The 24,922-nt window shown below is 39.7% G+C and overlaps 1 protein-coding gene across 1 annotated transcript; it reads right to left on the reverse strand.

The window, feature by feature from the left end:
• Nucleotides 1–4,794: 4,794 nt before the first annotated feature.
• Nucleotides 4,795–24,278, reverse strand: LOC115409069 (class I histocompatibility antigen, F10 alpha chain-like). The gene is made up of 8 exons (XM_030120058.1): nt 24,124–24,278; nt 21,883–22,149; nt 6,888–7,166; nt 6,348–6,689; nt 5,821–5,916; nt 5,674–5,691; nt 5,486–5,532; nt 4,795–5,329 (listed from the first exon to the last, which is right to left on the reverse strand). Exons 1-8 carry the CDS (start codon nt 24,176–24,178, stop codon nt 5,288–5,290), a joined length of 1,146 nt encoding a protein of 381 aa, XP_029975918.1. The 5' UTR covers nt 24,179–24,278; the 3' UTR covers nt 4,795–5,287.
• Nucleotides 24,279–24,922: the final 644 nt, after the last annotated feature.

The following is a 24,922-nucleotide window of genomic DNA, read 5'->3' on the forward strand; positions in this document are numbered from 1 at the left end:
CTCGGTATAACCCATTATAAGTACATTTATAAAGCATTATAATGCCATTATAACACGTGGAGCTATAGTTATAAACATTCATAGATGATCACAATGCCAGGACCAAACCCTAACCCTAACCCTTACCCTATGCTGTATAGTGAGTTATAAAACATTGTGATCATTTATGAATGTTTATAACCACTTATAATGTGTTATTCCATGTGCTTCAAGTATACCAAACATTCAAAACAAGATTCTTTCACTTTTCAAATTCATGTGGAGATCTGCCTGTTTTCCACAATATCATCTGCAAACCTCACAGATATGAGAACAATTCAAAACGTTTCCACAAAGAATAAAAACATTGCAAACAGTTATTTCTTTGGAGTTGAATGAAGCAGAAGCTGCTGCAGTTTTCTGCCTCCTGGGAGGAAAATGTGAGCTGGTCATCAGTTGCCGGGCAGATTTCACTTCAACAGGTTTTCTTCACAGGAAAAGAAAGAAGCCACACTGGAAGAGGAGCAGAGCAGCAGCAACATGTTGAAGACCAGCTGGAAAAGAAAGCTTCAGAAAAGAACCTGTGGATGGAGCCTGAAATATTCAGACTCATTTTGATTCATCTGACAGAACAAACTTTTGATCTACGATAGGGATGATGATGATTATTATTATATTGTTGCTGTACTACAGCCTGTATTATCACAAACTTCAAATGGAACATCAGCTCTTCATGATCAGATAAATGGAACTTAACCAGCTTTAAAACTGGAATAAAGTGTTCAGAACTCAGCTCGAGTTTCTTCTCTCCTGACTCTGAAGTTCATGTTGTGTTTGTAGCAGTTTGTCCTCCTCAGGAAGAGTCTTTCTCCACCTGCTTTTCTTTACATTGACTTCATTTACAGTCTGTATTGAGGGAAGGGAGGATTCAGGAGGGCAATGTTGCATCTTGGGAGAAGTATTCAGGACTGGATTTATTGATCACTACAATTAAAGGACCAATGAGTCATAGAAACATGTTTCATTTCCTGGAACAGCAGGGAGGAAATAAAGTGGTTAAAGACAACAAGGTGACTTCCCACTGAGCACATCTTCAGAGAGACGTTTGTTTTCTTCACCTCTAAGAGTCACGTATCAAACCATGATGGACACATGGACACATCTGTTGTGTTTCAGCTAAATGACAGAATCCTCCAGAGGTTCTGGTCTCACTTTATGCTCCAACATGAAACCAGGACAGATTTATGTCCCTGATTTAAATGATCACCACATCATTATGGTGGTGATTTGAACTTTTACAAAGAAATGTCTCTTTTTTCTACTGACAGAAGTTTGACAATCGTCTCATCTCTACTCCTAATCTGTTCCAGAATTTCACACCACAAACCGACACTAAAATGTCTTAGTTGAAGGAGAAAGGTGCAGGAAGGAGGACCCAGTAGCCATGCTCTTCTGGAGTTCACGCAAAAAAATCTTTATCGAGAAAAACAAAGAAATCCAAGAAAGCCTTTCGAAGCAGCCGAGGAAGGAGTCGGCCACGGACTCAGGAAGAAACTCCCAGAAGGCCCAGATGTGCTGCAGCTGAGGGCAGAGAAACCAGAGCACAAACATGGACAACAGCACTGCAGACATGGGCTGAAGACAAGAGCGTCCCACCAGCAGAACCCAGACAGAGAGGCTCTTCTGGATCCAGAGCAGCAGGTGACTGCAACCACTATCAGGCACAGGTGAAGCACATCAGGGAGGAACAGCAATCAGACATGAGGAGATCTAGATGTCGATCTGATCTGTTCTATCTGATCGATACATCCAGACCAATTGGGCTTCATTCCTGGTAGACATTCCTTCTTTCACACCAGATGGTTGTTTAATAATATTTACTCTGAAAACTACAATCTCTCCTGATTCTTCTTTCTTCAGACGCTGTAAAGTCCTTTGAGCTGGTGGAATGGAGATACATGTTCTAGATTCTGATCAGGTTTAGCTTTAGCACTGATTTATATCCTAGAAGCAGGAAGCAGAGGCCGAGGTCCCAGAGGTGGACTCGTCCATCACCCAAGCCAAAGTCACCGAGGTGGTTGGCAAGCTCCTCGGTGGCAAGGCACCGGGTGTGGATGAGATTCGCCCTGAGTACCTTAAGTCTCGGGATGTGCAGGGACTGTTTTGGTTGACACATCTCTGCAACATCGCGTGGCAGACTAGGGTGGTGGTCCCCCTGTTTAAAAAGGGGGACCGGAGGGTGTGCTCCAACTATAGGGGGATCACACTCCTCAGCCTCCCTGGGAAAGTCTATTCCAGGGTACTGGAGAGGAGGATCCGACCGATAGTCGAACCTTGGATCCAGGAGGAACAATGCAGTTTTTGTCCTGGTCGTGGAACATTGGACCAGTTCTATACCCTCCATAGGGTTCTCAAGGGTTCGTGGGAGTTCGCCCAACCAGTTCACATGTGTTTTGCGGACTTGGAGAAGGCGTTCGACCACGTCCCCCGTGGCGCCTTGTTGGGGGTGCTTCGGGAATATGAAGTCCGGGGCCCCTTGTTTAGGGCCGTCCGGTCCCTGTATGACCGGAGTAGGAGTCTGGTCCACATTGCCGGCAGTAAGTCGGACCTGTTCCTGGTGCATGTTGGACTCTGGGAACACTGCCCTTTATCACCGGTTCATTTCATAATTTTTATGGACTGAATTTATAGGTGCAGCCAGGGGCCGGAGGGGGTCCGGTTCGGGGACCACAGGATTTCATCTCTGCTTTTTGCAGATTCAATTCAATTAAATTCACCTTTATTTATGAAGTGCCAATTACAACATAGTGGTTTCTAGACACTTTTACAGAGAAAACCCAACAGATCCACATGAGCAGCATAAGCAACTGTGGAAAGGAAAAACTCTCTTTTAACAGGAAGAAACCTTTGCAGAACCAGGCTCAGAGGTGGCAGCTTTCTGCTATTCCGGTTGGGGTGAGGGGACAGAAAGAGAAGGAGATAGGACAGTTTCTTGTATCTACATACAATTCATATACAAACACAGGGTACATAGGCTACAAGAGGAACAATCATCAATGACATGTAGTAATACAATGAAATTACAGTAGTACAATGAAATTACATTGAAACGAGAGAAGGGGCAGAACTGGGAGCCGGTTCCACGTGGTAGGAGCCCGGGGTTCAGACCTTACACCCACTGGGTCCGGGTTACTTCAATTAACCAGTGGAGCAGCTGTTTTGATTGATGCCCAATTAGAATTGAATGCACCCATTGAATCCAGGCTGCCTCTTTGGATCAGCCACGATTGATGTTCTATCTACGATCCCTCAATCACGGCTCTAGTCCACCTAAGAGACAGATGATGTTGTCCTGTTGGTTTCATCGAACCCGGACCTACAGCATGCACTGCGGCGGTTCACAGCCGAGTGTGAAGCGACAGGGATGAGGATCAGCACCTCCAAATCCAAGGCCATGGTCCTTGACCAGAAGAGGGTGGCTTTACCCCTTCAGATCAGTGGAGAGACTCTGGCCCAAGTGAGGAGTTTAAATATCTTGGGGTCTTGTTAATGAGTGGGGGGCGGATTGAACGTGAGATTGACAGGCGGATCGGTGCAGCGTCTGCAGTGACGCAGTCGCTGTATCGGTCCGTTGTGGTGACGAAGGAGCTGAGCCGAAAGGTGAAGCTCTCTATTTACCAGTCAATCTACGTCTCCACCCTCATCTACGGTCATGAACTTTGGGTCATGACCAAAAGGACAAGATCCTAGATACAAGCGGCCGAAATGAGTTTCCTTTGTAGGGTGGCTGGGCGCTCCCTTAGAGATAGGGTGAGGAGCTCGGAGTAGAGCCGCTACTCCTCCACATCGAGAGGAACCAGCTGAGGTGGCTCGGGCACCTCTTTAGGATGCCTCCTGGACGCCTCCCTAGGAGGTGTTCTGGGCATGTCCCACAGGGAGGAGACCCCGGGGAAGACCTGGGACATGCCAGAGAGATTATGTCTCTTGGCTGGCCTGGGAACGCCTTGGGATCCTCCTGGAAGAGCTGGAGGAAGTGTCTGTGAACAGGGAAGTCTGGGTATCCCTGCTGAGACTGCTACCCCGCGACCCGGTCTCGGATAAGCGGTGGAAGATGGATGGATGGATATTTCCTGGATAAGGTTACTCGACACATCCCTGGTTGGTTCAGTGAACATCAACAGAATTAAATCCAACCTGTTACCTCTCTCCTGGGCCAACAGGCAAGGCAGCTCTTTGTTATCACCGTGGAACCGTCGGCCATCTGACTCCATCATGGAAATGGATTTAAGGTCATCAAGTTCAGAAGATTAACACACAAGCTGTCACTGTATGCAGATGACTTCCTGTTTTGTTTCAGACTCCTCAGGTTTTCAACAGGTTCCAATATTCATCCTCAGACTATTTTATCTTCCTCTTGACAGGCTGATCAACTCCTTCCTGTGGTTCAGTAAAAGAGATTCTCCAACTGCTGAAGGCCAAGAGAGGCCGAGCACTGCCAAGCTTCTGTCAGGACCAAACTGGAACATCAAGAAACTCCAGAACTCCAGATGTGGACATGATGAGCTGCTGCAGTAGAAACAGTGGAGATCTCCTGGTACAACCTCTGGCTGTGGTCAGTGGAGGGTTCCAGTTCCATCTTCCACTCAACCAACCAACCAACCAACTGAAGAACCTGGAGTCACTTCAGGAAACTCTTTGTTCTACATGGAATCACTTCAGGAAACTCTTTGTAACGACTGAGAATACTAGAAATCTCAATAAACTAAGACGGAAAAGAATAAAATATGAATCCAAAAAAGACTAGAAGACTGAGGATTTTGGATTATGGAGAACTTTATTCAGAGGCTCAAAACACACGATAAATATGATTGAAAAAGAAAAAAACATCTCATTAAACCAACAATGAATCTGAGGAACTGACCCATCAAAGGAAAAAGCTCCTAGTTTCTGCAAAGAAAACATTTCACCATCTGAGATCAAATAAAACCAAGAAAAGATCAGAAGGAAGTGATGAGAAGCAACAAGTGAATGAAGCAGATCAATAGTTTAGTCAGGAGGAAATCAGTGGAGGAGAGAAACTCGCTCAACACATCAGTTCTAATCTAGCGAAGACAACCTGGATTACCGTAATCCCCTCCTCCTCATCACTTCACACTAATAATCAACGAAATGGAAACTGATTCACCGATTCATTTCATGTTTAATCTTGAGAGAAGCTCAAAGTGGAGCAATCAGCAACTTCTCCATCATTTCTTTTGGCTCTTGCTCCATCAGACTCAATGACTGGAGCCTCTCTGGACTCTTCCTTTCATGCAGAGGGTTTTAACATGCTCTGCTCCTCACTGCTCCCCTGTCAAGACAAAGAAAGACAAAGAATCCTCTGTTAGTGGGATTCCATCCACTTCAAATCAAACACCACATGTTCATGACATGTCACATCTGGAGCTGGACTTGAGTGTTGGAGACTACGGCCTGATTTCTGACATGCTTCACTTGATGGACTCACTTTCTTCTCGGCTGGATCTTCTCCTGATGAAGAGGAAGTTTCAGAGGCTGGAAAACAAAGAGCAAAACTTGTTGGAAACACATGAAACATGTTCCAAAGCAAGAAGTCAGCTTGACGGCAGAAACAACAGAAAGGAACATCAAACAACACTGAAACATCCTGATGAAAGGAAATAGGAAAGTACTCACTGTTAGTGGGTTTGAACCCTGAAAAACAGCAGGAGAAAGAGGGAGGAGGTTACCATGACGACCACTCTTTTCCACTCCAAACCCTCCTTCAGGTTCAACACACACACATCAATGATCCTGATGAGGAAAGGAGAGTTTCTACTTTACCTTGAGGTCGTTTCTTCAACCAGACGGCGAGTCCGATGCCTGCCAGGACCAGAACAGCAACAACAACAATTCCAACAACAGCTCCAGTGGGAAGTCCTACAGAGAAACATCTGGTCAGTGAGGAGTGTCTCTGTTTCCATCATCTAGATTCCAGATGGATTGTCAGAGGTCGTCTCCCCTGATCAATAATCCTCTCCTGCCTCATAGAAACAGCAGAAGCAGTGGATTGTGTTATCAGAGCAGATTGTTCCTTCTTCAGATGAGCTCCTCAGACACAGAGTCACGGAATGATGTGAGCAGAAAACAGGAATTCAGAGAATCAAAACCAAAACAAGCAGAAAAACTGGACGGTGGTGAGAAAAACTTTTCAAGAGAAACTCAGAAAAAGCAGGAAGTTATTGAGCTTCTTGAACTGTTGAGCAGATAAAAACACACTGATAGGAGTGAAGCTGCTGTCAACAAAGAGAAACATCAGAACGGAACAAAAGACACAGGAGAGAATGAGAGTGAAATGAAGAGTCTCTGACCTCCACCAGTGACTCCTCTATCATCATTTCCCCAGTTGGTGATGATGTTGGTCCTGATCTCCCGTTTGTCCAGTCTCTTGGAGACTTCCTGTCCTCCAGCCAGATGAAACACACAGCTGTACCTCCCCCAGTCTTCATCTTTGAGCCCTGAAAGATCCAGATCAACGCTCATCTGGAAGCTCCCGTCATGGTTGGGGAGGATCTCTCCTTTGACCACGTCCTCATGGAGCTCCTCCTCGTCTTTCTTCCAGAACAAGTCGGCTCTGTCGGGGTAGAAACCTGTAGCGTGGCAGGTGAGCGGAGAGGAGGGAGTCTTCTGGAGGAGAGACACTGAGGGAAGATCTGGAGAACAAGCAGGAAGACACCTCACACTTTACTGGATTCTTCTCTACACTCTTTCTCTCTCATGTCAGCCACTGCAGCCAGGAAGAGACGGGCCATGGAAAGAGGGATGAAGGAAGGCCAGATGGAGAGAGGAGAGGAGATGCTGAGAGCAGCATGAAAGAAGAGAAGCTGAGAGACAAACTCCAAACATTTTACCTTTTCTCATCAGTGAGCTCCGACCAAACTCCACATACTTCTTCAGCCAACCAACACATTCCTGGGTCAGGTAGTTTTTCCAATAAGCCATCTCTGCTTTGTTATTTTCCCACTTGTGTTTGGTGGGAACAGCCTGTTGAACTGGAGCGATGAAGGTTTCTGTCTTCAGGTCATAAACGATGAAATCTTCTCCATCATAACCAAACTGTCGAAATCCGTTCACTTCATCAGTTTCATCGTCCCATTCACAACCGTACATGTTCTGGACAATATGAAGACCTGAGAGAGAGAAACACACACACACACACACACACACACACACACAGTGAGTGAGTGTTGGTGTGTGATCAGGACTCTGACTTGAACTGAAGACAAAGGCAATGAAGTGAGGTTCTGAATGGCTGCAGTCAAATGTTTGGACACTTTGTTGAAAAGTCTTGAAGTGAGATTCACATTGATGTGAGGAAGCAACAGAAACTCTGGATTTCCTCCAGTCTGAGCCCGACTTCACAACGCTCTCATGTGACTGGAATGTGTCGTCCTCACATTTCATTTAGCTTCTTTAGGATGCTAGCAGATGTTTAGCTAGCTTCTTTAACATGCTAGCAGATGTTTAGCTAGCTTCTTTAACATGCTAGCAGATGTTTAGCTAGCTTCTTTAGCATGCTAGCAGATGTTTAGCTAGCTCCTTTAGCATGCTAGCAGATGTTTAGCTAGCTTCTTTAGCATGCTAGCAGATGTTTAGCTAGCTTCTTTAGCATGCTAGCAGGTGTTTAGCTAGCTTCTTTAGCATGCTAGCAGATGTTTAGCTAGCTTCTTTAGCATGCTAGCAGATGTTTAGCTAGCTTCTTTAACATGCTAGCAGATGTTTAGCTAGCTTCTTTAGCATGCTAGCAGATGTTTAGCTAGCTTCTTTAACATGCTAGCAGATGTTTAGCTAGCTTCTTTAACATGCTAGCAGATGTTTAGCTAGCTCCTTTAGCATGCTAGCAGATGTTTAGCTTGCTTCTTTAGCATGCTAGCAGATGTTTAGCTAGCTTCTTTAGCATTAGGGCTGTCGCGGTCATCGCAAAAATGAAATATGGCGATGTCAGGAAGCCCACCGTGGTGCATGATGGGCCATCGCCAACACCGCATTGCCACAGCCACGTTGAGCAGGAACAATGGCGCTGACTGGTAGCAATAAACAACCTTCCTTCTCCCGTCTGGGAGCATGAAGGAGTCTCAGGGCTCAGCTGGCTCGCTGCAGGCCCGGTCACACCGCCCAGCTGTGCTGCAGCGTGCCTGGAGCGCTGAGAACAATTCATCACCGCTCTCCACCGTTTAACAGAAGCTGTCCTCCGTTAAAGCGACGCCGTAAACGCTGGGCCCCCGCTGGCGTTACCGGGGGGGCCCTCCTACCGCTCCCAAAGTTTTGAGCATATCTGCTTTATTAATGCCTCAAATCAGGTTTTAAAATGTATTGAACTTTTTACAGAGCGCATTAGCGCAGCGTCACCTCTCACACTCTGCGCACTGGTTTCCCTGATAAACACGCACACACACACCAACACACACACAATAGTTGTATCATTAACCGTCAATAATAATCAGGAACATATTAAAATGAGTAAAATCAGTCTCCCCGGCTGCAGCAGGACGGACACCTGCACACGGTCCGTCCTCACCCTGCTCATTGGGTTCTGGGACTGCAGGCTCCACAGGACAAAGGGATTCATTCAGAAAATATGTTCCTTCTAAAATTCATTTGTGGAAACGAAAAACACTTGGTTTGCTGAGCTTTGATGGACGATAGAATATTTGAGCTGAATCTGTAACTGGCCCCTCTGGAGACGCTGCAGTGCTCCTGCTGTCAATACCGTGTTCTACTGGCTTTCATTTTATTACATTCCTTTATTTATTTATTTTTTTTACAGCATTTGATGTTGTTATGATGTCGTTGTAAACTGACAGCAGCCTGCAGTGATTCTCTCTACCTGGAGGTGGCGCTGAGCGCTTCATGCTCCACTGCAGGTTCTGCTGGACCGAACAGCAGCTGGAGGTCGTCGCTATTTTCGGGGCAGCAGGATGACTTTTGTTTGGCTGTTTGTTCCGCGGCTGTTCTGACTCTGATTCTGAACTTTCCTCCTCTTCACTCCAGTCCAGATCGCTGATGTCCGACACGTCTCCGCTTCTTCCACCTTATATCTCTTCTGCCTCTTTTTATTGTCTTTTTTTTGGGGGGTTTGGTTGATATTTCTGGCCGTCTGTCTGATTGTCTGCTGTCAGAGCTCGCTCCCTGTTCAGACGCCGCATATGAACCAAAGCAAATCAGAGCAGAAACAAGCAAGGCGAAGTGCGTCTTCTTTATCTTGTGGAGGGATGAACGCTTTGGAATATTCTGTGTGTCATTGTTAGGACCTGATTTGCTTCAGAAAAACATGCAAGACGCATATTTAGGAAAAGTCAAAGAATTAGAGGACCGGGGAATTATTTGAACAGATTTATTAGAATTCTAAAAAGCCAAACGGTCTGTCAGAACGTCTTGGCTGTTCTCGTGTTCACAACTGTGAAAAAATACTGTTCTACTTTTTCATTTCTATGTATTTAGATTTGGTTCCAGACTGCGTCGGCCTGGCGGACCCCAGCGTCCACCGACTCGCGTCTGGCGGCGCCGAACTGGGACCGGGCGTCGGCGGAGCGGGGGCGAACGTTGCCGGGGCGGAAAATTCAACGCTCCTCGCCGCTCGGAATATTTTGCGCAGCTCAAAACTTTGGGAGCAGCAGGAGGGCCCCCCCGGTAACGCCGGCGGGGGCCCGGCGTTTACGGCGTGGCTTTAACGGAGGACGGCTTCTGTTAAACGGCGGTGAATTCTTTCCTCCCCGCTCCAGGCACGCTGCAGCACAGCTGGGGCGGTGTGACCGGGCCGGAACATCCGGCTGTGAAGCTGCAGCTGCCGCCGCCTCCTGCCAGCAGAGCCACGGCTCATCTCAACAACAGGTGAAAAAACAACAACAACAAACAACAACGCTGACAGGCTCTGTGCTGCAGCAGCGACGTCACGGGAATTTAATCATGAGATTCTGACAGCGGCTCAACAAACCAATTAGCTCAATAGATAGAGAGGAAAAAAAAGAGAAAAGACGGAGCGTTTAGATTGAAAATCTCCATGTTGAGAAGCCCTGAGAGATCAGGAGACATTTCTCAATCACTACAGAACCATTTAGCATGCTAGCAGATGTTTAGCTAGCTTCTTTAACATGCTAGCAGATGTTTGAGCTTGTTTTTTTATCAAGCTAGCGGACGTTTAAGCTAGTTTTTTAATAACCTAGCAGATGTTTAGCTAGTTTTTTATCAAGCTAACAGATGTGTAAGCTAGTTTTTAACAAGCTAGCAGATGTTTAAGCTAGTTTTTTTTTATCAAGCTAACAGATGTTTAAGCTAATTTTTAACAAGCTAGCAGATGTTTAAGCTAGTTTTTTATCAGGCTAACAGATGTTTAAGCTAATTTTTAACAAGCTAGCAGATGTTTAGCTAGCTTCTTTAACATGCTAGCAGATGTTTAGCTAGCTTCTTTAACATGCTAGCAGACGTTTAAGCTAGTTTTTTTATCAAGCTAGCAGATGTTTAAGCTAGTTTTTAACAAGCTAGCAGATGTTTAGCTAGCTTCTTTAACATGCTAGCAATGTTTAGCTAGCTTCTTTAACATGCTAGCAGACGTTTAAGCTAGTTTTTTTATCAAGCTAGCAGATGTTTAAGCTAGTTTTTAACAAGCTAGCAGATGTTTAAGCTAGTTTATATCAAGCTAGCAGATGTTTAAGCTAGTTTTTAACAAGCTAGCAGATGTTTAAGCTAGTTTTTTTTTATCAAGCTAGCAGACGTTTAAGCTAGTTTTTTAATAAGCTCGCAGATCTTTAGCTAGTTTTTTATCAAGCTAACAGATGTTTAAGCTAATTTTTAACAAGCTAGCAGATGTTTAAGCTAGTTTTTTTATCAAGCTAGCAGATGTTTAAGCTAATTTTTATCAAGCTAGCAGATGTTGAAGCTAGTTTTTAAGAAGCTAGCAGATGTTTAAGCTAATTTTTAACAAACTAGCAGATGTTTAAGCTAGTTTTTTTTATCAAGCTAGCAGATGTTTAAGCTAATTTTTAACAAGCTAGCAGATGTTTAGCTAGTTTTTTATCAGGCTAACAGATGTTTAAGCTAATTTTTAACAAGCTAGCAGATGTTTAGCTAGCTTCTTTAACATGCTAGCAGATGTTTAGCTAGCTTCTTTAACATGCTAGCAGATGTTTAGCTAGCTTCTTTAACATGCTAGCAGATGTTTAGCTAGCTTCTTTAACATGCTAGCAGATGTTTGAGCTTGTTTTTTTATCAAGCTAGCAGACGTTTAAGCTAGTTTTTTTTATCAAGCTAGCAGATGTTTAAGCTAGTTTTTTTTATCAAGCTAGCAGATGTTTAAGCTAGTTTTTAACAAGCTAGCAGATGTTTAAGCTAGTTTATATCAAGCTAGCAGATGTTTAAGCTAGTTTTTAACAAGCTAGCAGATGTTTAAGCTAGTTTTTTTTTATCAAGCTAGCAGACGTTTAAGCTAGTTTTTTAATAAGCTCGCAGATCTTTAGCTAGTTTTTTATCAAGCTAACAGATGTTTAAGCTAATTTTTAACAAGCTAGCAGATGTTTAGCTAGTTTTTCATCAGGCTAACAGATGTTTAAGCTAATTTTTAACAAGCTAGCAGATGTTTAAGCTAGTTTTTTTATCAAGCTAGCAGATGTTTAAGCTAGTTTTTTTAATCAAGCCAGCAGATGTTTAAGCTAATTTTTAACAAACTAGCAGATGTTTAAGCTAGTTTTTAACAAGCTAGCAGATGTTTAAGCTAGTTTATATCAAGCTAGCAGATGTTTAAGCTAGTTTTTTTTATCAAGCTAGCAGATGTTTAAGCTAGTTTTTAACAAGCTAGCAGATGTTTAAGCTAGTTTTTTTTATCAAGCTAGCAGATGTTTAAGCTAGTTTTTAACAAGCTAGCAGATGTTTAAGCTAGTTTTTTTTATCAAGCTAGCAGATGTTTAAGCTAATTTTTAACAAGCTAGCAGATGTTTAGCTAGTTTTTTATCAGGCTAACAGATGTTTAAGCTAATTTTTAACAAGCTAGCAGATGTTTAGCTAGCTTCTTTAACATGCTAGCAGATGTTTAGCTAGCTTCTTTAACATGCTAGCAGATGTTTAGCTAGCTTCTTTAACATGCTAGCAGATGTTTGAGCTTGTTTTTTTATCAAGCTAGCAGACGTTTAAGCTAGTTTTTTTTATCAAGCTAGCAGATGTTTAAGCTAGTTTTTTTTATCAAGCTAGCAGATGTTTAAGCTAGTTTTTAACAAGCTAGCAGATGTTTAAGCTAGTTTATATCAAGCTAGCAGATGTTTAAGCTAGTTTTTAACAAGCTAGCAGATGTTTAAGCTAGTTTTTTTTTATCAAGCTAGCAGACGTTTAAGCTAGTTTTTTTTAACAAGCTAGCTGATCTTTAAGCTAATTTTTAACAAGCTAGCAGATGTTTAGCTAGTTTTTCATCAGGCTAACAGATGTTTAAGCTAATTTTTAACAAGCTAGCAGATGTTTAAGCTAGTTTTTTTATCAAGCTAGCAGATGTTTAAGCTAGTTTTTTTAATCAAGCCAGCAGATGTTTAAGCTAATTTTTAACAAGCTAGCAGATGTTTAAGCTAGTTTTTTTATCAAGCTAGCAGATGTTTAAGCGAGTTTTTTTTATCAAGCTAACAGATGTTGAAGCTAGTTTTTAAGAAGCTAGCAGACGTTTAAGGTAGTTTTTAACAAGCTAGCAGATGTTTAAGCTAGTTTTTAACAAGCTAGCAGATGTTTAAGCTAGTTTTTAACAAGCTAGCAGATGTTTAAGCTAGTTTTTAACAAGCTAGCAGATGGTTAAGCTAGTTTTTTATCAAGCTAGCAGATGTTTAAGCTAGTTTTTTTTATCAAGCTAGCAGATGTTTAAGCTAGTTTTTAACAAGCTAGCAGATGTTTAAGCTAGTTTTTAACAAGCTAGCAGATGTTTAAGCTAGTTTTTAACAAGCTAGCAGATGTTTAAGCTAATTTTTAACAAGCTAGCAGATGTTTAGCTAGTTTTTCATCAGGCTAACAGATGTTTAAGCTAATTTTTAACAAGCTAGCAGATGTTTAAGCTAGTTTTTTTATCAAGCTAGCAGATGTTTAAGCTAGTTTTTTTAATCAAGCCAGCAGATGTTTAAGCTAATTTTTAACAAGCTAGCAGATGTTTAAGCTAGTTTTTTTATCAAGCTAGCAGATGTTTAAGCTAGTTTTTTTAATCAAGCCAGCAGATGTTTAAGCTAATTTTTAACAAGCTAGCAGATGTTTAAGCTAGTTTTTAACAAGCTAGCAGATGTTTAAGCTAGTTTTTAACAAGCTAGCAGATGTTTAAGCTAATTTTTAACAAACTAGCAGATGTTTAAGCTAGTTTTTAACAAGCTAGCAGATGGTTAAGCTAGTTTTTTATCAAGCTAGCAGATGTTTAAGCTAGTTTTTTTTATCAAGCTAGCAGATGTTTAAGCTAGTTTTTTTTAACAAGCTAGCTGATCTTTAAGCTAATTTTTAACAAGCTAGCAGATGTTTAAGCTAGTTTTTTTATCAAGCTAGCAGATGTTTAAGCTAGTTTTTTTTATCAAGCTAGCAGACGTTTAAGCTAGTTTTTTAATAAGCTAGCAGATGTTTAGCTAGTTTTTTTTTATCAAGCTAACAGATGTTTAAGCTAGTTTTTAACAAGCTAGCTGATCTTTAAGCTAATTTTTAACAAGCTAGCAGATGTTTAAGCTAGTTTTTTTTAACAAGCTGGCTGATCTTTAAGCTACTTTTTAACAAGCTAGCAGATGTTTAAGCTAGTTATTTAACAAGCTAGCAGATGTTTAAGCTAGTTTTTAACAAGCTAGCAGATGTTTAAGCTAGTTTTTAACAAGCTAGCAGATGTTTAAGCTAGTTTTTAACAAGCTAGCAGACGTTTAAGCTAGATTTTTAATAAGCTAGCAGACGTTTAGCTAGTTTTTTATCAAGCTAACAGATGTTTAAGCTAATTTTTAACAAGCTAGCAGATGTTTAAGCTAGTTTATATCAAGCTAGCAGATGTTTAAGCTAGTTTTTAACAAGCTAGCAGATGTTTAAGCTAGTTTTTAACAAGCTAGCAGACGTTTAAGCTAGATTTTTAATAAGCTAGCAGACGTTTAGCTAGTTTTTTATCAAGCTAACAGATGTTTAAGCTAATTTTTAACAAGCTAGCAGATGTTTAAGCTAGTTATTTAACAAGCTAGCAGATGTTTAAGCTAGTTTTTAACAAGCTAGCAGATGTTTAAGCTAGTTTTTTTTTATCAAGCTAGCAGATATTTAAGCTAGTTTTTTTAATCAAGCTAGCAGATATTTAAGCTAGTTTTTTTAATCAAGCTAGCAGATATTTAAGCTAGTTTTTTTAATCAAGCTAGCAGATATTTAAGCTAGTTTTTTTAATCAAGCTAGCAGATGTTTAAGCTAGTTTTTTTAATCAAGCTAGCAGATGTTTAAGCTAGTTTTTTTTTATCAAGCTAGCAGACGTTTAAGCTAATTTTTAACAAGCTAGCAGATGTTTAAGCTAGTTTTTTAATAAGCTAACAGATGTTTAAGCTAATTTTTAACAAGCTAGCAGATGTTTAAGCTAGTTTTTAACAAGCTAGCAGATGTTTAGCTAGTTTTTTATCAGGCTAACAGATGTTTAAGCTAATTTTTAACAAGCTAGCAGATGTTTAAGCTAGTTTTTTTTAACAAGCTAGCTGATCTTTAAGCTAATTTTTAACAAGCTAGCAGATGTTTAAGCTAGTTTTTTTATCAAGCTAGCAGATGTTTAAGCTAGTTTTTTTTATCAAGCTAGCAGATGTTTAAGCTAATTTTTAACAAGCTAGCGGATGTTTAAGCTAGTTTTTTTTAACAAGCTAGCTGATCTTTAAGCTAATTTTTAACAAGCTAGCAGATGTTTAAGCTAGTTTTTTTATCAAGCTAGCAGATGTTTAAGCTAGTTTTTTTATCAAGCTAGCAGATGTTTAAGCTAATTTTTAACAAGCTAGCAGATGTTTAAGCTAGTTTTTTTATCAAGCTAGCAGATGTTTAAGCTAGTTTTTTTTATCAAGCTAGCAGATGTTTAAGCTAATTTTTAACAGGCTAGCAGATGTTTAAGCTAATTTTTAACAAGCTAGCGGATGTTTAAGCTAGTTTTTTTTAACAAGCTAGCTGATCTTTAAGCTAATTTTTAACAAGCTAGCAGATGTTTAAGCTAATTTTTAACAATCTAGCAGATGTTTAAGCTAGTTTTTTTATCAAGCTAGCAGATGTTTAAGCTAGTTTTTTTTTTATCAAGCTAGCAGACGTTTAAGCTAGTTTTTAACAAACTAGCAGATGTTTAAGCTAGTTTTTATCAAGCTAGCAGATGTTTAAGCTAATTTTTAACAAACTAGCAGATGTTTAAGCTAGTTTTTAACAAGCTAGCAGATGGTTAAGCTAGTTTTTTATCAAGCTAGCAGATGTTTAAGCTAATTTTTAACAAACTAGCAGATGTTTAAGCTAGTTTTTATCAAGCTAGCAGATGTTTAAGCTAATTTTTAACAAACTAGCAGATGTTTAAGCTAGTTTTTTTAACAAGCTAGCTGATCTTTAAGCTAATTTTTAACAAGCTAGCAGATGTTTAAGCTAGTTTTTTTTATCAAGCTAGCAGATGTTTAAGCTAGTTTTTAACAAGCTAGCAGATGTTTAAGCTAGTTTTTTAATAAGCTAGCAGATGTTTAGCTAGTTTTTTTATCAAGCTAACAGATGTTTAAGCTAGTTTTTAACAAGCGAGCTGATCTTTAAGCTAATTTTTAACAAGCTAGCAGATGTTTAAGCTAGTTTTTTTTAACAAGCTAGCTGATCTTTAAGCTAATTTTTAACAAGCTAGCAGATGTTTAAGCTAGTTTTTTTATCAAGCTAGCAGATGTTTAAGCTAGTTTTTAACAAGCTAGCAGATGTTTAAGCTAGTTTTTTTATCAAGCTAGCAGACGTTTAAGCTAGTTTTTTAATAAGCTAGCAGATGTTTAGCTAGTTTTTTATCAAGCTAACAGATGTTTAAGCTAGTTTTTAACAAGCTAGCTGATCTTTAAGCTAATTTTTAACAAGCTAGCAGATGTTTAAGCTAGTTTTTAACAAGCTAGCAGATGTTTAAGCTAGTTTTTAACAAGCTAGCAGACGTTTAAGCTAGTTTTTAACAAGCTAGCAGATGTTTAAGCTAGTTTTGAACAAGCTAGCAGATGTTTAAGCTAGTTTTGAACAAGCTAGCAGATGTTTAAGCTAGTTATTTAATAGGCTAGCAGATGTTTAAGCTAGTTTTGAACAAGCTAGCAGATGTTTAAGCTAGTTTTTTTATCAAGCTAGCAGATGTTTAAGCTAGTTTTTAACAAGCTAGCAGATGTTTAAGCTAGTTTTTATCAAGCTAGCAGACGTTTAAGCTAGTTTTTTAATAAGCTAGCAGACGTTTAAGCTAGTTTTTTAACAAGCTAGCAGATGTTTAAGCTAGTTTTGAACAAGCTAGCAGATGTTTAAGCTAGTTTTGAACAAGCTAACAGATGTTTAAGCTAATTTTTAACAAGCTAGCAGATGTTTAAGCTAGTTTTTTTTAACAAGCTAGCTGATCTTTAAGCTAATTTTTAACAAGCTAGCAGATGTTTAAGCTAGTTTTTTTTATCAAGCTAGCAGATGTTTAAGCTAGTTTTTTTAATCAAGCCAGCAGATGTTTAAGCTAATTTTTAACAAGCTAGCGGATGTTTAAGCTAGTTTTTTTATCAAGCTAGCAGATGTTTAAGCTAGTTTTTTTATCAAGCTAGCAGATGTTTAAGCTAGTTTTTAACAAGCCAGCAGATGTTTAAGCTAATTTTTAACAAGCTAGCAGATGTTTAAGCTAGTTTTGAACAAGCTAGCAGATGTTTAAGCTAGTTTTGAACAAGCTAGCTGATCTTTAAGCTAATTTTTAACAAGCTAGCAGATGTTTAAGCTAGTTTTTTTATCAAGCTAGCAGATGTTTAAGCTAGTTTTTTTATCAAGCTAGCAGATTTTTAAGCTAGTTTTTAACAAGCCAGCAGATGTTTAAGCTAATTTTTAACAAGCTAGCAGATGTTTAAGCTAGTTTTGAACAAGCTAGCAGATGTTTAAGCTAGTTTTGAACAAGCTAGCAGATGTTTAAGCTAGTTTTGAACAAGCTAGCAGATGTTTAAGCTAGTTTTTTTTTATCAAGCTAGCAGATGTTTAAGCTAGTTTTTAACAAGCTAGCAGATGTTTAGCTAGTTTTTTATCAGGCTAACAGATGTTTAAGCTAATTTTTAACAAGCTAGCAGATGTTTAAGCTAGTTTTTTTTAACAAGCTAGCTGATCTTTAAGCTAATTTTTAACAAGCTAGCAGATGTTTAAGCTAGTTTTTTTATCAAGCTAGCAGATGTTTAAGCTAGTTTTTTTATCAAGCTAGCAGATGTTTAAGCTAATTTTTAACAAGCTAGCGGATGTTTAAGCTAGTTTTTTTTAACAAGCTAGCTGATCTTTAAGCTAATTTTTAACAAGCTAGCAGATGTTTAAGCTAGTTTTTTTATCAAGCTAGCAGATGTTTAAGCTAGTTTTTTTATCAAGCTAGCAGATGTTTAAGCTAGTTTTTAACAAGCCAGCAGATGTTTAAGCTAATTTTTAACAAGCTGGCAGATGTTTAAGCTAGTTTTTTTTATCAAGCTAGCAGATGTTTAAGCTAGTTTTTTTATCAAGCTAGCAGATGTTTAAGCTAGTTTTTTTTAACAAGCTAGCTGATCTTTAAGCTAATTTTTAACAAGCTAGCAGATGTTTAAGCTAGTTTTTTTTAACAAGCTAGCTGATCTTTAAGCTAATTTTTAACAAGCTAGCAGATGTTTAAGCTAGTTTTTAACAAGCTAGCAGATGTTTAAGCTAGTTTTTTTATCAAGCTAGCAGACGTTTAAGCTAGTTTTTTAATAAGCTAGCAGATGTTTAGCTAGTTTTTTATCAAGCTAACAGATGTTTAAGCTAGTTTTTAACAAGCTAGCTGATCTTTAAGCTAATTTTTAACAAGCTAGCAGATGTTTAAGCTAGTTTTTTTTAACAAGCTGGCTGATCTTTAAGCTAATTTTTAACAAGCTAGCAGATGTTTAAGCGAGTTTTTAACAAGCTAGCAGATGTTTAAGCTAGTTTTTAACAAGCTAGCAGACGTTTAAGCGAGATTTTTAATAAGCTAGCAGACGTTTAGCTAGTTTTTTATCAAGCTAACAGATGTTTAAGCTACTTTTTAACAAGCTAGCAGATGTTTAAGCTAGTTATTTAACAAGCTAGCAGATGTTTAAGCTAGTTTTTAACAAGCTAGCAGATGTTTAAGCTAGTTTTTAACAAGCTAGCAGACGTTTAAGCTAGATTTTTAATAAGCTAGCAGACGTTTAGCTAGTTTTTTATCAAGCTAACAGATGTTTAAGCTAATTTTTAACAAGCTAGCAGATGTTTAAGCTAGTTTATATCAAGCTAGCAGATGTTTAAGCTAGTTTTTAACAAGCTAGCAGATGTTTAAGCTAGTTTTTAACAAGCTAGCAGATGTTTAAGCTAGTTTTTAACAAGCTAGCAGATGTTTAAGCTCGTTTTTTTTATCAAGCTAGCAGATATTTAAGCTAGTTTTTTTAATCAAGCTAGCAGATGTTTAAGTTAGTTTTTAACAAGCTAGCAGATATTTAAGCTAGTTTTTTTAATCAAGCTAGCAGATGTTTAAGCTAGTTTTTTTATCAAGCTTGGAGATGTTTAAGCTAGTTTTTTTTAATCAAGCTAGCAGATGTTTAAGCGAGTTTTTAACAAGCCAGCAGATGTTTAAGCTAGTTTTTTTATCAAGCTTGGAGATGTTTAAGCTAGTTTTTTTTAATCAAGCTAGCAGACGTTTAAGCTAGTTTTTTAATAAGCTAGCAGATGTTTAGCTAGTTTTTTTTAACAAGCTAGCTGATCTTTAAGCTAATTTTTAACAAGCTAGCAGATGTTTAAGCTAGTTTTTTTATCAAGCTAGCAGATGTTTAAGCTAGTTTTTAACAAGCTAGCAGATGTTTAAGCTAGTTTTTTTATCAAGCTAGCAGACGTTTAAGCTAGTTTTTTAATAAGCTAGCAGATGTTTAGCTAGTTTTTTATCAAGCTAACAGATGTTTAAGCTAGTTTTTAACAAGCTAGCTGATCTTTAAGCTAATTTTTAACAAGCTAGCAGATGTTTAAGCTAGTTTTTAACAAGCTAGCAGATGTTTAAGCTAGTTTTTAACAAGCTAGCAGACGTTTAAGCTAGATTTTTAATAAGCTAGCAGACGTTTAAGCTAGTTTTTTAACAAGCTAGCAGATGTTTAAGCGAGTTTTTTTTATCAAGCTAACAGATGTTTAGCTGGGTTTTTAACAAGCTTGCAGATGTTTAAGCTAGTTATTTAATAAGCTAGCAGATGTTTAAGCTAGTTTTGAACAAGCTAGCAGATGTTTAAGCTAGTTTTTTTATCAAGCTAGCAGATGTTTAAGCTAGTTTTTAACAAGCTAGCAGATGTTTAAGCTAGTTTTTATCAAGCTAGCAGACGTTTAAGCTAGTTTTTTAATAAGCTAGCAGACGTTTAAGCTAGTTTTTTAACAAGCTAGCAGATGTTTAAGCTAGTTTTTTAATAAGCTAGCAGATGTTTAAGCTAGTTTTGAACAAGCCAGCAGATGTTTAAGCTAGTTTTGAACAAGCCAGCAGATGTTTAAGCCAGTTTTTATGAAGCTCTCAGACATTCAAGCTAGTTTTCAACAAGGTCAAAGATGTTTAAGCTAGTTGTTCACAAGCTAGCAGATGGTTAAGCAAGTTGTTAGCATGCTAATAGATGTTTAAGCTAACTGTTTTTCATCAAGCTAGCTGATGTTTAAGCTAGTTATTTAACATTCAAACAGATGTTTAAGCTAGTTATTTAACAAGCTAGCAGATGTTTAAGCTAGTCATTTAACAAGCTAGCAGATGTTTAAGCTAGTTTTGAACAAGCTAGCAGATGTTTAAGCTAGTTTTGAACAAGCTAGCAGATGTTTAAGCTAGTTTTGAACAAGCTAGCAGATGTTTAAGCTAGTTTTGAACAAGCTAGCAGATGTTTAAGCTAGTTTTGAACAAGCTAGCAGATGTTTAAGCTAGTTTTGAACAAGCTAGCAGATGTTTAAGCTAGTTTTTATGAAGCTCGCAGACATTCAAGCTAGTTTTTAACAAGGTCAAAGATGTTTAAGCTAGTTTTTTTTAACAAGCTAGCAGATATTTAAGCTAGTTATTTAACAAGCTAGCAGATGTTTAAGCTAGTTTTGAACAAGCTAGCAGATGTTAAAGCTAGTTTTGAACAAGCTAGCAGATGTTTAAGCTAGTTTTTTTTAACAAGCTAGCAGATATTTAAGCTAGTTTTTTAACAAGTTAGCAGATGTTTAAGCTAGTTGTTCACAAGCTAGCAGATGGTTAAGCAAGTTGTTAGCATGCTAATAGATGCTTAAGCTAACTGTTTTTAATCAAGCTAGCTGATGTTTAGGCTAGGTTATTTAATATGTTAGCAGATGTTCAACCTGGTTTTTAACAAGGTAGCATATTTTTAAGCTAGCATGTACAGATGTTTAGGCTAGTTTTATTTATCATGTAGCAAATGTGTTAGTTTTTATAACATGCTACCAGATGATTAAGCTGGCTTATTTAACATGCTAGCTGATGTTTAAGCGAGCTTGTTAACATGCTAGTTAATGTTTAACTTTGCCTTTTCAGCTAGCTTCTACAACAAGCTAACTGATGTTTAAGCTAGCTTAGTTCACAAACTAAATGAACTTTAAGCTATCCTCGTTGACATGCCAGCTGACGTATTAAATAGCTAATTTAACATGCTAGATGACATTTAAGCTAGCTTGTTCAACATGCCAGCTAATGTTTAAGGTAGCTTTTTGACCAAGCTAACTGCTGTTTAAGCTAGGTTATGTAACATGCTGCAGATGTTAAAGCTCGCTTATTTAACAAGTTTCTGACCTTTGAACTTCTTTAACAAGCTAGCTGACATTGAAGCTAGTTTAACTAACAAGCTAGCTGACATTGAAGCTAGTTTAGCTAACAAGCTAGCTGACACTGAAGCTAGTTTAACTAACAAGCTAGCTGACACTGAAGCTAGTTTAACTAACAAGCTAGCTGACACTGAAGCTAGTTTAACTAACAAGCTAGCTGACACTGAAGCTAGTTTAGCTAACAAGCTAGCTGACACTGAAGCTAGTTTAGCTAACAAGCTAGCTGTCATTGAAGCTAGTTTAGCTAACAAGCTAGCTGACATTGAAGCTAGTTTAGCTAACAAGCTAGCTGACATTGAAGCTAGTTTAGCTAACCAGCTAGCTGAAGCTAGCTCCTTTCAGCAGCTAGCTGAAGGTTAGCCTGGTTGCTCAGCAGCCCGTTAGCTCCTTGCTGAGCAGCTGCTGGAGCTAACGGGCTGCTGACGCTGACTCAGGATCAGTGGGACATATTGATCTGCTTCCTGTCAACAATCAGCAGCCTGAATGGAGTGTGTGAGCATCACACTGAGCTGGGAGAAAGTCTGAGGAGAGAAAGGAATCCAACCCAGGTCCTCCTGCTGTGAGGGGACAGTGCTAACCACTTCACCCCTGCTGCTGCTGCTGCTGCTGCTGCTGCTGCTGCTGACTCAAAGCTCAAAGAACAAGAGACAAACTGGGAGTTTTCATTCAAACTCTGTTTGGAAAAAGTTTTCTTTGAATTTCACAAAGCAGCTCTCACATTTCTCTATGGATCTGCTTTGATTCTACTGGAGGAGGACTGGATCTGACCTGACCAGCAAGCTGTGTGTGTGTGTGTGTGTGTGTGTGTGTGTGTGTGTGTGTGTGTGTGTGTGTGTGTGTGTGTGTGTGTGTGGACTCAGTGAAGACAGGATCAGGAAAAAAGACAAACTTCAATCAAACCTCCAGTTTGGTTCAAACGCTGCTTCACGATCTCAATGTTTGCTTTGAAGGTTTGCTGAGATCCCATCAGGTACTGAGTCTGACTCTCATAGTACGTTGGAACATCTTCTGTCATTCTGTTCGCCCAGTCCTGTTTGGGAACTGCTCTCCTGGTGTTGCTGTCGTAGTACATGACCTGAAGTTCATCAATCAGAACAACGACCACAAACTCTGGAAAGTTTGGAACTTCAGTTGAAGCAGTGTAGAAAAGTTTCGCAGAGTGAATGTCTGGAAGAAAGAGAAGAGAGTAAATCAATCAATAACACTGACAGTCCAGCCTGATTGGACATTTGCTGTTTCCCTCTGATCTGGCTGCTTCTTCCTTTTCTTGTGTAAAGTGTTGAGCTGCTTTAAAGCCTGAATCCATGAGATTCAAAGAGCATCTCTTCACTCTTTTCTTCACTTCCTCTGGTTGGAAACACTTGATGAGACCAATCAAAGCTCACTTTCTTCTCACTGATCAACTCTTCAACTCACTGACTGATTCCAGCTCACTAGAAACTCACTTCTACCAGCAGCAGAAACACAAGTCACTGTTCTTCATGTGGAGAAGAAGAAGCAGGAAATGAAAGGAGCCAGAAGAGGCTGAAGCTGTTTGAACCAATGAGAATTCAGAGTGAGTGTTGCTGGGTGGAAGACACTCAGTCAGGTTCCTCCATGAAACTAAACTCCATTCAGCTCCAGCCTCAGTCTGGAGGACAGTTCAGGTCCAGACTGAAACCCTCCTCTCCTCTCAGGCTGTCAGCAGCAGCTGGACTGGAGAACATCTGGAGTCTGATTGGTCTGATCTGTTAGAAATATGTTCAGCTCAGCCTTTTTCATTTCTTCTTCCTTTTGACCTTCTGTGAAGCTCTTTGGTTCAACTGGAGCCGTTTTGAAATGTTGGACAAATCAAACTGAACTGAACTGAACGGCGTGATGTCATCAGGATACAAACAATGGAACTGGAATCTGTTACAGTACATAAATGTAATCTCATTACAGGGATATCTGATCAAAACAGGGATTACTGAGCAGGATTACTTTGGAAAATCAGACGGAATTTCCCAGAATTCCAGCAGAGAGCCGTGGAGAACAGACATGGAGACACTTTCTGGAACAAACCGTCAGAGATCCAGAATGATGGACGGTGAGAAGAGAGAGAAACTCTTTCTGCTGCTGGAAACTCAGACAGCATTTAGTGTTTCAGTCAGAAGAGGCTCAGAACTTCTCTGCAGTGGAGATTCTGCCTCCAGCTGAGAACATTCTCTCCACATCCAGGAACTCATCACTGGCAGTTCATCACTGCGGTAAAGCCATCCCTCTGTGAAAAAAACGAAGTGCCGCAGTGCGCGCTTACACTAGGCATTACGGTAACAGAGCAGGCAGTTATAACTGTATAACTGGATTTACAAATATAAAAAATCCCTCTGATATCCACAAACCATTTCACCTCAGTATCACAGTAGACCATCCCACGATGTCAATCCACAAATTTCCGAGCAATCTGATGTTGCATTTCAAAGTAAGAGCCCTCCAAAAAACATCAATTCTGCATTTTTTTCTACTACTTTAAAGAAAATCACATAAAAAAATCCCTCTGATATCCACAAACCATTTCACCTCAGGATGACAGCAGACCTTCCCACGATGTCACTCACCAAACTTCAGAGCAATCTGAAGTTGCATTTCAAAGTTTTTTTTTTTTTTGTAGAATTAGTGGAAATACAATCCCAGAAGTGGTGTTTTTGGAGGGCTCTTACTTTGAAATGCAACATCAGATTGCTCGGAAGTTTGGTGAGTGACATCGTGGGAAGGTCTGCTGTCATCCTGAGGTGAAATGGTTTGTGGATATCAGAGGGATTTTTTATTTTTATAAATCCAGTTATACAGTGACATGTGCCTGCCTGCGCTGTTACCGTAATGCCTAGTGGAAGCGCGCACCGCGGCACTTCGTTTTTTTCACAGGGGGATGGCTTTACCGCAGTAACTCATCACACCTGAACACACTTCTTCTTTTTTTAAGTTAACAAAGATTTAAAATGTCCAACAAAGCTGGCAGTTCTTTTCAAACCAAGCAGTCTGAATGAGCGCGGACAGGAGTTCAACATCCCAGAGAGAAAGGATGAGGAATCAAACAACGAGACACTAAAAGCTGATGATCCAGAGGAGACAGATTGTTGACTGAAGCTCTGAAGAGACTCTAGAAAGCTGGAATCCTACCTGGAGCCCCGCTGGGGATTCCCAGCAGAAAGCAGAGAGCCAGGAAGAGCTGCATGTTCACCTGTCCTCTCTTTCTTCTCTCACTGAAACACTTTGAGCGTCTGAGCTGAAGAAGAAGGAAACCAAGAGGGAGGAGGAAGCTGCTGGAGCCAATGACAATTCAGAGTGAGAGTTGCTGGGTGGAAGACACTCAGTCAGGTTAGGAGACCGTCTGAGCAGCAGCGGTGTTAGAGCGCCCCCAGTGGACAGGGAGGGAAGAGCTGCTGCTTGTTTCTGGGAAGTCACGTGATGAGCCTGTCAGCTTTCACTCTGCAGCTGATGACACACAGCTCTGCTTTTTTATTCTTGATTGCAAAACCAACAAACAATAGAGAGACAGAGACAAGCAGCAGGACAGAAAACAGAGGAAGCAAAACAAAAAAAAAAACATAAAACAAAACAAAACAAAAAAACAAAAAGAAACTAAACTAATGAGTAAGCTATTTGGTGTGTATGATGTGTGTGTGTGTGTGTGTGTGTGTGTGTGTGTGTGTGTGTGTGTGTGTGTGTGTGTGCATAACCTCTTAATCTCCATCCATACATGGTGGAACAGAAACCAGCTTCTTGGCAGTGATGACTGATGAGGATCTGAAGAGGAAATCTCACATTAATGACACCAAAGGGAAACTTGGGAAAGACATTTCTGTGACACAGAGTCAAGTTTTTTCTGAACAGTTGTGCTTTATTAACACTGTATAACACACTGATTTGACCTGATCTCATGTGTTGTGTTGAAGTGTGGGGCACGGCATGGAAAACT

The sequence above is a fragment of the Salarias fasciatus genome, chromosome 22 (genome assembly GCF_902148845.1).
Source record: "Salarias fasciatus chromosome 22, fSalaFa1.1, whole genome shotgun sequence".
In the NCBI taxonomy this organism is placed as follows: Eukaryota; Metazoa; Chordata; class Actinopteri; order Blenniiformes; family Blenniidae; genus Salarias; species Salarias fasciatus.

Bases quoted from the DNA above. Each gene is read 5' to 3' on its own strand.
- LOC115409069 (XM_030120058.1), bottom strand. From the start codon at position 24,178: ATGCAGCTCTTCCTGGCTCTCTGCTTTCTGCTGGGAATCCCCAGCGGG. The intron at 7,167-21,882 runs GTTTGATTGAAG...TCTCTCTCTCAG, and splicing joins GCGTTTGAACCAAACTGGAG to GTCTTCATATTGTCCAGAAC. The intron at 5,330-5,485 runs GTGAGTCCATCA...TTGTCTTGACAG, and splicing joins AAGATCCAGCCGAGAAGAAA to GGGAGCAGTGAGGAGCAGAG.